This window comes from Chinchilla lanigera, unplaced genomic scaffold (genome assembly GCF_000276665.1).
Source record: "Chinchilla lanigera isolate Chin_1 unplaced genomic scaffold, ChiLan1.0 scaffold00092, whole genome shotgun sequence".
In the NCBI taxonomy this organism is placed as follows: Eukaryota; Metazoa; Chordata; class Mammalia; order Rodentia; family Chinchillidae; genus Chinchilla; species Chinchilla lanigera.
In genome coordinates, this window is record NW_004955493.1 from 2060437 (window position 1) to 2075468 (window position 15032).

General features: G+C 55.3%; 1 protein-coding gene across 1 annotated transcript in view; it reads right to left on the minus strand.

The window, feature by feature from the left end:
* The window catches only part of Gga2 (golgi-associated, gamma adaptin ear containing, ARF binding protein 2), a gene marked incomplete at its 5' end in the record, with an annotated part of 26930 nt that extends 18646 nt beyond the window's left edge, over positions 1-8284 (minus strand). Inside the window, 6 exon segments of the mRNA XM_013504804.1 lie at positions 288-368; positions 1365-1468; positions 2947-3070; positions 4867-4965; positions 6490-6565; positions 8200-8284. Of these exon segments, the coding sequence (XP_013360258.1) occupies positions 288-368; positions 1365-1468; positions 2947-3070; positions 4867-4965; positions 6490-6565; positions 8200-8284 (569 nt within the window).
* Between the last annotated feature and the right edge of the window lie 6748 nt (positions 8285-15032).

Below are 15032 nucleotides of genomic sequence, written 5' to 3' on the forward strand. Positions count from 1 at the left end.
AAAAAAAAAAAAAAAAAAAAAAGACCAGCCTGGGTTACAAAGTGAGCTCAGGGTCAGCCTGAACTGCATAGCGAGACCTGGTGTCAAACAAAACAAACAGAAAAGGGAGCCAGGACGCACAAGAACATGACTGCTTCCTCTGGCCACCACCCTGCTGCCCTTCAGGAGCTCGCAGGCCACAGGGCTGGGCCGCCAGCCACTCGTCCCGCACCCTCAAGCACACACGCGCACACGGTCAGCAGCCCCGTCAAAGGCTGGTTCTACAAACCCAACTGGAAGAAGCCCACCTCCCTGACCAAGCTCTTGATCAGCCGGTTCGCAGCCTGAAGGTCCTCGGGGTGGTTGCTCTTCAGAAGTCGCGTCAGAAGCTGAGGAAGCAGAGTGGGGAGGCCCAGAGGGGCAGCGTTAACACCAATGACAGCCGTGTGCCCGAGTCATCTCACTGTGCCGCCACGGCCACGCTACCTGTGACAGGGGTCCCACCACCATCCCAGCAAACGCCTGCTTCTCACGGCACAAGGATGGGAGAAGCACACATATTCCCACTGGTACGTGGGACAGAGCCTGGGGACACGTCTGGCTGTCACAACTGATGAGGTGCTACGGCCACCTCCTGGGTAGCGGCAGGAAGATGTCCATCCTTCCGCACCGCCTCCACCCACTCCAGGACACGAACGTCAGTCTCGAAACTCAAGACTGCAGAGGACGCCCCGGACTGCACCCTCTGCGATGGAACGCAGCTAGGCCATCCTGTCTATCACTTTACTCCAAGCCCGGCCGGACGCCCAGCACACAGGAGCCCCTCCACCTTAGCTCAGGACAGGGAGTCTGGGGAACCCTCCCTGCGGCGACACAGCCAGCCACCTCCCTTAGCAGTCGGCCACACCCCAGCCCCTCCCGCACGCAGCGTTCTCCCCCACTCGGGCTGGGGCTTGACAGCGCTCCTCTCCCCTCCCGTTCTTACTGATGTCTGAGGCCAACAAGCCCGGGAGGCCAGAGGTGGCACCAGGCTCGCCAGCACTGAAACCACCTTCGCCAACGCAACTCCTTCCTCTCCCCCGCCCCATACCGCACACACGATGAGCCATCGATGAGCCGCACCCCCGCCTTGGGTGGCCTCCCAGGCCCTTCCCCGGGGAGCACAGGGGCAGACACTGGGACGGCTCGAAGCGGGAAATTTCCCACCAGCCCCTCCTGAACATGTCCAGGACTTCTGCTGCCTAAGACCACTTCCACACTGCCCTACCCCCATGTCCTCCCACGCTCGGGTTCCGAGGTCAGAGGGCATTTCTGGGACGGCCCCCAAGGAAGCGGGTCTGGTCAGACCGCACACCAGCTACTGAGGCCCGGGAGTAGTTCCTTACCTTTGACTTCTCTTCATCAGCATCAAAGATGGAGCTCTTGGGCCAGGGCGAAGGTGGGGGTAAGATTTTATCCATCGGTAGTTTAGGGTCTTGTTTTATGATTCCTAAAATATGCAATTCACAAAGTTAAGATACAGGTACGGGTACCTGGTGACTTAGCAAGATCCAGTATAAGGTCAGAAACCTTCGGTTCCTGATACCCCACAAAAAACCCAGCAGAACAGCCTCCAGAAGATGTATCCAAGGTGCAGGGGAAGCTCTGCATTATCTCTCGGGAGAATCAGAAAACCACCGTAAAGTCAGGGGCATCGGAGCAGAACCTGAGGTCTGTAGCTGTGGGTCTTCTGCTATCAAGATGATGGTCACTTGCTGCATAATAACTGCTCAGGCCCAGAAACTACCGTAGGATCCCCGAGGAAGCTCCGGAAAGTACCAAGAGATGTATGTAACAAGGAAAAACAATCTACCTTAAAAGCAGTTCACTCTCAAAAAAGAGCCCAGCCTAAAAGGAACTTGGACTCCCAGCTTCCCAGACAGGATGTACAAAGCAGACAGAGTATCCTGACAACAGTGGGGGGCGGGGACTAAACAAGCCGCAATTTAACAATTTTTTTTGAATCCAAGAGAGCGGTGACCACAGGGCAACCATCAGTTAACCTGAAATCTAAGAAAAGGCAGTGCTCCAATGAACAGTGGACAGTAACACTAGAAAGAACAACTCAGGCCAGGCATCATGGCACATGCCTGTAATCTCAGCACTAAGGAGGCTGAGGCAGGAGGACTGCCACAAGTTTGAGGTCACCTTGGCTCAATGAACAATGAGTTCAAGGTCAGCCTGTACTAGAAAGCAAAACTCTTGTTTCAAAAAAGCCCAAAAAATAACTCAGCTAAAATTGTTTAAGATTGCTCACAGGCCAGCGAGAGCTACCAAGAGAAAACAGAACTTTGAGGGACACAAAACATGGAAAGTGAGCTGTTCTCCAAGCGGCTCCTCTCTCTCCCCAGGGACGAAAGTCTGTAAGCTGCTGGGAGAAGGGCGATGAAGCCTGCACCCTCCTAGAGCTGGAGGGGCCCACTGCAGCTGCAGGAAGAGCATGGAAAAAGTAGGACGCAGGCGCATGGCCTGGGGCAGGAGCAGAGATTGTGTCCTGAGTAGGGCTGGATCCCAGAGAAATCACACAAATCCACAGGCTTGGTGCCTGCCCCGCCCCACCCGCACTCTCCTACACAAGTCACCACCGCCTGCAGCCGCAGCGTGCAGAAGGGCCCTCTCCAAGGCGCAGACCGAAGGGCCACCAAGCAGACTCCCAGCAAATCAACCCCCAGCTTCAACTTAAGACACCACAGGAGCGGAACCCGGTGTCGGGCAGTGACGAGAGCTACAACAGCAGCAGCAAAGCTCAAACGCAGCTGGACTGCTGTCTGCCAGAAGGAAAGGTCCACCTGTGTCCAGGGGAAAGACTCTCCCTCAGTTTCTACCGTCCCCCACAGGACGTACATCTTCCGACGGGTCACAAGGCATAAAAGGGGGACAGACACCACCAGGTGGAGAGGAACACGACGTCAACGACAGCAGTCAGACCTTGCTTCTTCAGCATCTGGTAGGCGTCTCGGATCTTGATGTCTTCCGGAAACCACACGGTCCAACTGAAGAGTATTTCAATAATTCTTCCTTTAACCTTGTCTGTGGCCCAGGCCCCGAGGTACTGAAAGGAGAAAGGAGAGAAAATTACCTGAGTCTTAGGAGACCTGTTGGCCAACACTCACATGAAAGAGAAGCTGTAAGGCCCAGGGAAACGGGCAGCCCAACGCGGGTACAGAGTGAGACGCAGTCAGAGGCCAAAGGACCTGGAGACCAACCCCACAGCCCCTGCCATCACTGTCAGTGTGAAGTTAAAGCTCACCATGCACAGGCCTAGGCCACAGCCTTGTCTACACCAATGGAATTTTTTTTTTTTTTTTTTTTGGGACCGATGCAAGTATACAACAACAAAATGGGATCTTAACCCATCTCCAGCACAGAGCTTCAAAAACCTGTAGAATTGCCAGGCATAGTGGTGCAGGCTTATAATCTCAGTCCTTGGAAGGCTGAGGCAGGACTGCCACAATTTCGAGGTCTGCCTGGGCTACAGAGTGAGTTCAAGGACAGCTTGAGCTACACATAGCAAGACCCTATCTCCAAAAAAAAAAAAAAAAAAATTTCCTGAGTGATAGGGATGTCCTGTTATTCAGAAGGAGGCCCCTTGGCCCACACCTGAGTTTATATTAATGACCCATGGTGGGAAATACGTTCGTCTCCAAGGAGTGGACTGGGCACCACAGAAAGAACTAGGCGAAGAGCTGAAATTGGGCGGGAGGCACAGCTCAGAGGCACAGTGCCTGCCACGAAGCGCAAGGTCCTAAGTTCATTCCCAGAACCAAAAATAAACAAAAACCTGAAATCAGCAGCGAATCCCCTGAGCCGGAAGTAAGGGGTGTGGAGGAGCGTGAACTGGAGCCAGCGCACACGCGGGCAGTGACTGACTCGGTCCTGCCAGGTGACACAACCCAGACAGGAGCGGAGCCGAGGGCTGCCTGGCTGGTGAATGCACCCCCGCGCGGGGCGGGCAAGCGGGATCCGCACGGCCGCGCCTTCCTTCCCTCCTCCAGCGAGCTTCACCGCATCCCTCACATGCGTGCCCCTCACAGCAAGAAGGGAAGGACACACAGCACCTCCTGGGCCCTGTGAGCTGTCCAGTGAGCTGTGGAGCCCGGGAGCAGGGGAGCCCCACACTGGCAGCCAGCAATGCAGATACAGTGTGAGGACCTGAGGCGGGGCGGTCTAACAGGACCAGCTAAGCATCTAGGGTGTGAGGACAGTAACTCCGGGTAGTGTCAGAATCCAGATGAAAGCCCGGCGTGGTGGCGCAAGCCTGCAATCCCAGCACTCGGGAGGAGGATCGTTGCGAGTTCGAGGCCAGCCCGGGCGACAAAGTAAGCTCAAGGCCAGCCTGAACTGCACAGCCAAATCCTGTCTTGAAAAGACCAAAAAAAACCAAAACAGAATCCAAATGAACTGCAGGACACACAGGAGCCACCAGAGAACTTGCTGGTTTGTGCAAGGAAGGGCTCCAACGCCAGCTACCCGAGAGCGGCACAGTAAGGCTCTCGGGGCGAAGGCCCAGACAGGCAGGCAGGACGCAGTGTGACGCCAACAGTCACACCTAGTGACTGCTCAGCACCTCCACCAGGGCAACTGTGCCTCTGAGCTGGAGCGCCCCCTCCGCAAGGCTGCACACCCCGCGACAGGACACGCCCCTTCCAAGGGGGAACGAGAAACAATGCTGACCGCAGAGGGCAGTGGGAGCGGGTGAGTGAACACAGCCGCCTCCCAGGCTCTGGACAGGGGCTGGCTGGCAGGCGCACGGCCTCCTCTCCCCAGCTGGAGGCGGCAGGCAGGCTCTGCCACGCGTGGGTCTGCAGGCTCTGCCACCGCTGGTCAGGCCCCGGCCCAGGAACTCACTTTCGGCGATAACACCTTGATCAGCTCATTCAGGAAGCGGAACTTGGCCACCTCACCGTGGAACTTCTCCCCGCAGTGGTTCATGCACACCTCCAGCACCTGCACACACACAGGGCCTGTGAGGGGGGGCCGCGGGCTCCAGGGCGCCTGGAGAACCCTGGCTAACTCCCCCAAGCGAGCCGCGTCTGCAATGACCCTGACATTTGGGAGAGAACAGATGTCTCCAAGAAAAGAAAAAATGTCCCCTAACACGGCCATGCTTGTGCCCAGGAAGTAGCTCAGTGGGGCTTGTGTGCACTCAGAGGTCACGCCATCAGTCAAGGAGACCCAGACCCCTTGGGCAGGTGAAACTGGTCTGAGAATCACAACCTCCCCAGAGGAAGAAATCCCACGGACATGCCCAAGAACTGTGCCACTAGAGGTCACCCACTGGCACTCAAGGGGCACATTTGACCTACACATGTCACCTCTGGACATCTGTCAGTTTTCAACATGTCCAATAAGTTAAGAGCTTTTTTTTTTAAAGTTTAAAGATTACCAGGCATGGTGGCCCACATGGTAGACTGTGACTGGCTTTATCTTCAATTCTGGAATTGGGCAATACTTCATTCCAGAAAACAGTGTTTCCATCAACATTTACATATTCAGAGAATTTGAACAAAAATCTGGATTTGATTTTGTTTTGTTTTTTTGAGACAGGGTTTTGCTATGTAGTTTAGGCTGGCCTTGAACTCTTGGTAACCATCCTGCCTCAGCCTACCAAGTGCTGGAATTATAGGTGTGTGCCAGGAAGAGCAGTTTAAAAACCTGGATTTCTGTGTTCTCTTGAAAAACCAAGCCGGCATGGTGGTGCATGCCTGTAATCCCAGAACTCGGGAGGAGGATCCCTGAGAGTTCAAGACCAGCCTGGGCTACATACTGAGTTCAAGGCCAGCCTGAACTGCATAGTGAGACACCTCTCACAAAGAAAAAAGAAAAAAAAAAAAAGAAAAACCAAAAGTTTTTCAAACAAACAACAAAAGATTTTCAAACACTGGACCCAAACTCAGGCCTCTGCAGATGAGCATGTGCCCTCCCATGGCAGCCTCACACAGTGCAGGGATTCACAGGAGACCCTGTGGGCACTGGAACTTGCCAGCCTTGGTCTAAAGTAAAGGGAAATAAGCCGGGTGTGGCAGCGCATGCCTGCAATCCCAGCACTCCGGAGGCTGAGGCAAGAGGATTGTTGCAAGTTCAAGACCAGCCTGGGCTACAAAGTGAGCTCCCGGCCAGCCTGAACTGCAGAGTGAGACCCTGTCTCAAAAAGACAAAAAAGAAAAAAAAAGGGAAATAAAGCCTTCCTTCCCTCCTCGAGCAGGAAGGGGGCCGCGGGCTCTAGGGCTCCTGGTGAACCACGGCTAACTTCCCCACATCTACAATGACCCTGACACTGCACTGCTCTCTAGACACAGATCTGAGCTGGGACGGGCCGCCGGGCCCGGACCCCCTCCAGCCTGCTATCCCAGGCGGTGAGGCTGAACCTCTCAGGCGCCCACGGAAAAGGCCTCGGGCACAGGCAAGTCCCCCTCCGTGCTCCTTCCAGCCCCAGGTCAGGCGCTCGGGAGGAGGGGCCGCCAAACTCACGGTCAGGGCGTGAAGAGCTTCCTTCTCCTGCGGCGACTGGATCTTGTGGGCCAGCAGCCAGGGCGCATGTGTCGGGCTAAGGGGAAACAAAAGGGCCTGGATGTCCGGTCGGAGGAGCAAACCAACCACTCCCCTAAGTGCTTGGTGAAGTCACTTGCCGTCCTAGAGCTGGGGTCCCAAAGCAGGGCTCCAGCGCGGCTGGCGCAGAGCCCGGCACGGGAGTCCGTCGGGCCGACTCCCAGCCGCCTGCTGTCCCTGCAGCACACAGGGTCCTGCTCCACCCGGGCCGCATGAGCCTCCCTCGGCCAGCTCCCCAAATCTCCGGGCAGGGCGGGCAGGGCGCTGCACCCCGGGCCGCCAGCTCTGGGCAGCACGAGCCCTTGTGCCCGCCACAACTGCTGAGGGTAGCACTGGGGGAAGAAGCGCAGGCCAGCTCTGACTCAGACCACAGCAGCTCAACACTCAGCACCGTGCAGGCCCAACAGCGGGGCTAGCAACCGACCCGGGCAGTGCCCACGCAGGGCTCAGAAACAGAATCCAGTAAAACACCGTCCGGTGGCTGCGGACAGCGCAGCGGCGTGCACTGCCCAGTACGCTCAAGGACTTGGGTGCAATCTCCTATACCACAAAAAAAAGCTGAGACTTTAAAAACATCTTACTATTTCCTGCTTCCTCACATAGAAGACTACATTTAAATGAAGAATACACCGGTGTGTTCCACATCAATAAACTAGCACCATTTTAGCAGCAACATTCAGACTTCTTAGCACCCGGGTTTTCTTCTGTTGCTTCTGGGGGCGGGGGTTATTTTTGTAGTGCTAGGGATTGAAAGCAGGGCCTTCACACTGAACTACATCTCTGGCCCTTTAAAAAATTTTTAAATTTTGAGACAGGGACTAAGTCACTAAGTTGAGCAGGCTAGGCTTGAACTTGCCACCCTGTGGCCTCAGCCTCCCAGAATGCTGCCATTATAGGTGTGTACTACCAGGACCTACAGAGTCTTACAGTTTAAAAAAAAAAAATACAAAAAAAAGCCAAACAGGATGGTGCACACCTGTAACCCCAGCACTCAGGAGGCTGAGGCAGGAAGATCCCCACAAGTTCCAGGCTAGCCTGGGCTAGTGAGTTCAAAGCTGCCTGGACTATATAGCAAGACCCTGTCTCAAAAAATAACTGACTAATAACAGTAAATAGTTGTGAACAACCACTTTTTAAAAAGCCACATGATAAAGGGTTACAAAAAAAAAAAAAAAGGCACATGAATTTGTTAACTCAATTTAATTTTATTTTATTTCTGAGACTGGGTCTCACCCTGCAGTTCAGGCTGACCTTGAACTCACTATGTAACTCAGGTTGGCCTGGAACTCACTATGATTCTCCTGCCTCAACCTCTTAAAATGCTGGGGTTATAGGCATGAGCCACCACACCAGGCTCAGTTTTAGAAAAAAAAATTGTGGTGGTACACCCCTACAATCCCAACACTCAGGAGGCTGAGGCAGGAGGATCACCCTGAGTTCGAGGCCAACCTGGATGATATAAGTGAGTCCAAGGCTAGCCTGACATACTAAAGCCCTGTCTCAAACAATAAAAGAAAAAAAAAAACTGGGGTAGAGGAACAAAAATAGAATATCCTAAGTGTCCCAAGAGATAAAGGCCCATGCCCAGCCTTCGTGCCCTCAGAGCTCAGTGTGAAAGTGAAGGTGCCTTACCCATTGGGGTCTGTGTTCACCTGCTCACAAAAATTCTGGACAGCTGACCAATCCTGTTCTGACACACTCGGGTCTGTGGCTTTGTCTGTCAACAAACCAAACAATACAGTTAAAGAAAGCATAACAGACAGCTACAAGCCAGGCATGGCGGCGCACACCTGCAACCCCAGCACTTGGGAGCGTAGGCCTCACCTGCTCCCGCCAGCCTGAACCGCCTGCGGCATGACTGTCCCACCGGGCAGCTTATACCAGTGCTGCTACAAGCGGATCTAACCACTTTTATCCGTCTTTTTACTGGTGGCATTAATGAAAAGCTGCCTGGTGGGACAGCCACAGACAGACCACCAGCGACTCACGCTGCCTGGCAACCAGACATAGGAATTATGGCTCCAGGGGGAACGTGTCAAGGCCAAAGAGGGCTACATAGTGAGACCCCGGCTCAGAAGAAGACGGGGCAGAGAGGAAGCGGAAGAGAGAAAGAGAAAAGAAAGAAACCTTACAGTCTTCTCATGGGAGCCGAAGGTTGTGGCACCATACCTCCAGGTTAGGTCAGCGGGCAGAGCGCCAGAGGACGGGGGCCAGGCCCGTGCTGTGTCATTTACCACGGGTAAGTGTCAGGTACCGTGCCTCACACACAGCATGCTTTTAATGAACACGGGGAACCTTGGTTTACGGTTTTTTTTTGGTACCAGGAATCGAACTCATGAGCGTAGGCTTGCCAGGCAAGCCATTACGCTGCTGAGCTACATCCCCAGCCCTGGTACCTCGGTTTACGAACTTGATCTGTTTTATAATTTTTCAGAAGATGGCTGCGTTTGTGTTTGTGTGGGGAAGACGGCTGTGGTTGTTTGTCACTAGTGTAGTTTGTGAACAGAAGAAAAGTTCTGCCAAATGCTTTTGTTTGCAAACTGAATTGTTTGCAACAGGAGTGTTCATGAACCGAGGCAGTACTGTATTCTCCGAATGAGAATATTAACAAGCTCCCCTGAAAATGGCTCTATTTTCCGTGCAGAGACTGGCCACACGTGCCTCCTTCACGTCTGGCGCGGGACTCCTCGTGCGGGCCCTGCAACGCGCCAGCACAAACCAGAGTCTGGGCGGTGATCTGTCAGTGTCTTAGCTCTGTGGCAGGAGGACAATAACCTAGCGGAGAAGGTGTCACAGCCTGCCTCCCCCCACCCCCAACCCCCGCTCCGGCCGTCCAGCCAGTCCTGCCTTCAGCCTCTCCAGCGCACTGCGGGCTGGCTCCGACCCAGCAGCTCTCTCAGGGCCTGGGGCTAAGCGGCTCACTCCCAGGGTGGCACTTCTGACAGCGTTTTCCTCTGGCCCAAGTACCCACTCCACTCCTCTCTGAAGCCCGTCCATTCCAGAAGACTGCCGAACTTCCACAGCTTCTTGACAGCCTCCCCACCCTGCCACTGCCCCAGCCCCACTTCCCCCTCCTGATTTCTCAGGCCCCCGGCATCAGCCTAGAGGGGGGCTGTGCACATCCGCGTGGGAGTCAGAGTCTCAACATTGTGTGCAAAGGACAAATCCCAACTACCCATCCCCTAAACGCAAGCAGAACGTGAGGCAGGAGCAAAGGTCTCAGACATCACTCCCGTCAGGGCCCAGCTCCCCGTGTTCCAGCTCTCACGGTCCTACTCACCACTCAGGTGCTGCACGGACCATCACTCTTTCACGAAGACCCCCTTGATCTTTCCCTCCCACCCCCACACAACAGAAGTTGCATCCTAACCCTCGCCGGTGTGATAGCACCCCTTCTCTGCTTCGCGACGGCCTCCCCACCTCCACCCTGCATCAACCACAGGACGGACTGTCTGAGCCTCCGCTTGAACTACCAAGGAAAATACACTCCTCAAGGGGCTGTGCATGATTTAAAGCAGACAGCATCTGAAGCGTTTAGCACCACAGCTCATGGTATTATTATTTTAATAGCGTCCCTGTGTTTTCCTCTAAAAACACGTACACCTGCTTCGTTCTATCAAAAGGGAATAAACTCTTGAACGCAGAAGCCACACGTTCCCCACAGGGCTTAAACGCCACGCTTTACCCACAGGTGCAAAATGCAGAAGCTCAACTTACAATGAACCGATCTACAATAAAGTTACAGGCCAGTAAGTCCTGCAGCTGCAGCTCTAAGTGAAACCACTGTAAGTTAGAAATGGCTGTAGACAACCAAATAAAAAATGCAAAGCATGGACCCTCAGATTCTGTCTCCGTCACCTGAAAGTAACCCCACACCATTTAAGCTTCAGTTTCTGTTTTCCACAGGTCAAGGCTGACAGCTCGAAGGAATTCTGACCTCCACCTGAGCCTGGACCTAGAGGCACAGCAAGCAGCAAGCAGGGGCCAAGCCTGCAGAGCACACCCTCCTCACTCCTCCGCTGCTGCCCAGGGGGAAGAAATACACCGCCCGTCCAACCCTTAACCAAGGCAAAGCGGCGAAAGACCTATAAAACACAAGGCAGTTTCTTTTTTATTTGCTAGCTCTTGGTATCAGGAGGATTCATTCAAGGTTTGTCATGGCCCAAAAGATTAACAACAGCAGCTGCCATCTGTTTATTTTCGGTTTCTTTTGGTACTTTTCTTTCTCTAGCTGCCATTTGGACCCAGCACCGTGTCTCTGAGGACGGAACGACCGGGCTGATCTATTATCACTCTGCAGATGAGACCTGCCCGGCCACAGAACAAGAAAATGGAAGAAATAAAAACTCAGCCCTGTGTCTGTCTACCTGGCAGCCCCTAAGGTTTTAATCGCTCTCCCAGGAGGCCTTCAGCTCCTTGACACAGGCAGGGCAGGGCCTCCCCTGAGAGTCGGACTTGTTTTCAGGGAAGCTACAAACACCATCAGGCCTGGAAGCGCCCTCTCACCCACCCCCCTGTGCCCGGCACCCAGGACGGCACCGGCATAGACACGCACTGCATGAAGGCATGTTTGTTTCATCTTCTGCTATGTGGCGTTTGACCAACTGGGGGGACACCCTGCTGCCCCCAGGAGATGACCACTTCAGTTGTGGAATAACGGGGTCTCCTTACAGACACACAATCCCAGAGGCCCCAGGGAGCTCCGAGAACCGCAGCTGGGTCTGACCAGCTCAGAGACACTGCCCAGGTGTGACGCCACTCAGATGCGGTGAGCAGCCAGGGCCCTGAACAGACAGGGCCAGGGAGAAACCCCGGACCTCTCCACACTGAGAAGGGCCGTGCGGGCTTCGGGTGCAGGACCGCAGCTGGGTGGGACAAGCGCCCCGTGTGTGCGTAATGACAGCGGTGGCTCATCCCAGCCCCGCTGCAGGGCCAGCGGCACCAAGGAAGCAGCTGAGACTGAGGCCTCCGGCTGTGCATGAAACGGCTCATCCCAGAGTGACTCATTCAGAAGCCACACTGCTTACACCAGCTGCCCACCAACCGCCAGGGTCAGGACTCAGGCCCTACCACAGCCTGCGCTGGCGAGGGAAGCCGTCGTGTGGGCACGTAATTCAATCCCTCAGCAGCGTGCGCTGCACCGCGTCCTTCCCAGAGGGCCCGACAGCCCCTACAGCCAGGATCAACTCAGGCGACGCGCCAAGACCAGACACCGAACACCCCACACAGGACAGAGAACAGCCCAGCCCTCACGGGTGCTGAGGATAAACCCAGAGCTCTCCAGATCCCCCAGGGAGCAGTACAGCGGGGCTGGGAAGAACCCAGGTGAGGCTGCAAGGAAGGCAGGACACAAACACTAACCCTCTGATCTCCCAGGGACCCAAGTGGGACAACCTAAACGAGACCCACCCTCACTATCCCCAACCTAAAAATACATCTGCCTCTGGGAGCTCTGGCAGGAGGACCACAAGTCTGAGCCCTGCCTGGGTAACTCAGTAGGAGACACTGCTTCAAACTTTGAAATATCAAAAGGTGGGGGGGGGGTAGCAGCACAAAGCCCTGGGCTCAATCCCCAGTACAAAAACCGACAAACAACAACAAAACACTGCCTTGCTCGCTGAGGCCAGATTATGACCCCACTTGGAGAGACTTCCTTTGAGCCACAATCCCAGCTCCTATCATAATATGTTTTTTTTTTTTTGTACCAGAAATCGAACTCAGGACCTTGCGCTTGCCAGGCAGGCACTTGTGCCGCTGAGCCGTGTCCCCAGCCCATTATTTTCATTTTTGAGACAGGGACTCGCCAAATGACCAAGCTGCCCAGGCTGGGTCCCACAAGGCTGGGATTACAGGTGTGTGCCACGCACGTCACTGCAGCACATTTCTGACACCCGGGCGACACTGCGTCCTCAGAGGACCTGGGCATGGGGTGGGGCGGTGAGTAGAGGTGCTCCTGCCACCCACCCCCAGGAAATCTGGCCCTGCCGCAGACACTTCTGAGGACTGGGAAGGGCAGGTCTGCTATTGGTGTCTAGCCTGCAGACGCCAGGGACGGGGTTAGACGCCCCCGCCCAGACCCACCGGGCCAGCTACCCACGAACCTCCCCGCTTCCCCTCAGCCGACACTCAGGCAGTGACAAGCTAGTCTGCGTGTGTAATCTTCTCCACCTCCTTCCCGAGAAGCTCAGGGACAAATCGGGCCCTCCTCTGAGGCCCAGTCACGCTTTCCTGCCCTGGCCGTGGAGGGAACACAGCACTAGAACCGGGAGAGCAGTTCTCCTTTCCGTCTACATTCCAGCCACCATCTCCTTCCTTTCACAGGGAAGCACCCTAGGTTTTTGTAGGTTTTTTTTTTTTGTGTGTGTGTGTGTGTGTGTGTTTTGGGAACAGGGTCTCGCTACACAGTTCAGGCTGGCCTTGAGCTCACTTTATAGCCCAGGCCGGTCTCAAAGTCACAGCAACCCTCCTGCCTCAGCCTCCCAAGCCCTGGGACTACAGGTGTGTGCCACCATGCCCAGCTACAGCCTATTTTTTTAAAAAAACCACTTGCCTGCCACCCACCCACCCCCTCACAGATGTATTCTGCCTGACTTCCACCAGACAATTTACATTTTCAAGCAGCTGCCAACTTTTAAAAGCCTAAGAGGTTTGACACACAAATGGAGATTCCAGATCTCCCTGAAAACCAGAACATCCAGGAACTCTGGGACACTGCCCCAAAAACCTGGAGCTGGAGAACCCCTCTCCTTGGGCAGCCTGGGTTCCAGAAACTGGTGTCCCGTTAGGTCAGCTGCTACTTGCTAAGCCACCCAGTCTCTCCCCCGCGGGACCCCGCAGCCCCTCAGCTCCAGTCTATGCCCCAGGGCCTCTTCAGCAGCCCCCCAAATTACCTCATCTCCACCTCTGACTCAGGTCACTCACTGATAACCGTTCAGCACCAATTCAAAATGACTCTTCCTTCCATGTTCTACTCCATTTTAACGAAACAAAGCCCCCAGTTACACCCCCGCTTTGGCGCCCCCTGCCCACTGCCCCCCGCCTGCTTCTGCTCCACCTTCGGGCGCTCTTCCCATCTGCCTCTCGGTTCCGTCTCCAATCCCCTGCTCCGCACGCGCAGGGCTCCTCTGGGCAAGCACACCGCCAAGGAACCAAGACCCCACACACACCTCCAGCTCTTACCGCGCCCGGGCCCAAACACCTGCCTGTGGATCACGCCTTTCTGCCCCCGCTGCAAGCACTGCCAACTCCACAACCCAACGGTCTCTTTCTAAACCCGCTCCTCCTCGCGGGCGAGGATTTGGCAAAAACCCTGCGCGGAGCCTGTAACCCGAGATTCACCCTACAGTCCTCTTTGTCCTGCAACGCGGCTGCTGGGGATGCCTGCCGACCACCGACCGTCCCCGCCCACTGCCGTGGTCCTCCTGCAGCCCCTGAGCGCTATCAGAAGAGCTTTTGGGGGCTGGGGATTTAGCTCAGCGGCACGGCGCCTGCCTGGCAAGCGCAAGGTAGTAAGTTAGATTCCCGGTACCGGAAAAAAACCCAAAAAAGAAAAAAAAAAAAGCTTTTTATCTACTCCGCCTCTGAAGGCTCCGGTCGCTAAAGAAGGCACAGGCTGCAGGTGAAGCTTTTTCTTGATCGCTGTTCCGCTCCACCGGATGCAAATTCCTTGATGGATCCAGCCACGGTAGCACCCGCGCCCCCCACCAGTCACCCCTGCACTCTGGGAGGCGAAGGCAGGCAGGAGAACCGCAAGTTCCAGCCCAGCCTGGGCAACTTAGCACGCCCCTGCCTCAAAATAAAAAAAAAACAACGAAGCGCTGGGGCTGTAGCTCGATGCAAAAGTCCTGAATTCAATTCCTAACGCCCCTCCCTCCAATAAAGGCCCTCGTGAGCTCACCCCAGTTAACAAACGAGCATGCAGCCGGCTTTCTAGATTTTTCTTTTCTTTTCTTTTCTTTTTTTTTGTCTTTTTAAAACAGGGTCTCGCCACGCAGTTCAGGCTGGCCTTGAGCTCACTTTGTAGCCCAGGCTGGCCTGGAACTCGTGACAATCCTCCTGCCTCAGCCTCCCGAGTACTGGGATTACAGGCATGCGCCACCACGCCCGGCTACCAGTTTCTTTGCTTAGGCTCTGCAATCCGGCTGGCTAACCTCCGTCTCCCCGCCTCAGTTTCCTCTGCCGGGAACATGGTCACCCCCACGGTCCCGCGCGAACGCAAGGTCCACGGTGACACCCCCAGGTGAACACACGGCCTGCCCGCAGTTCCTGCTAGCAAGGTGCTGCTGTAACGTCCCCGCGATGAGCACGGGCCCCAGCGCCCAGCAGAGCCCGACGCAAGACGGGGGTCCTCTACCCCCTTGGGGCCTCAATTCCGCGTCGCTCAGCGGGGCAGCGAGGGCGCCTACCCCGCTGGCCCCCCGTGAGGCCCGCGGAGACCTCGTCCCTAGGTCCGGCCGCAGCAAACA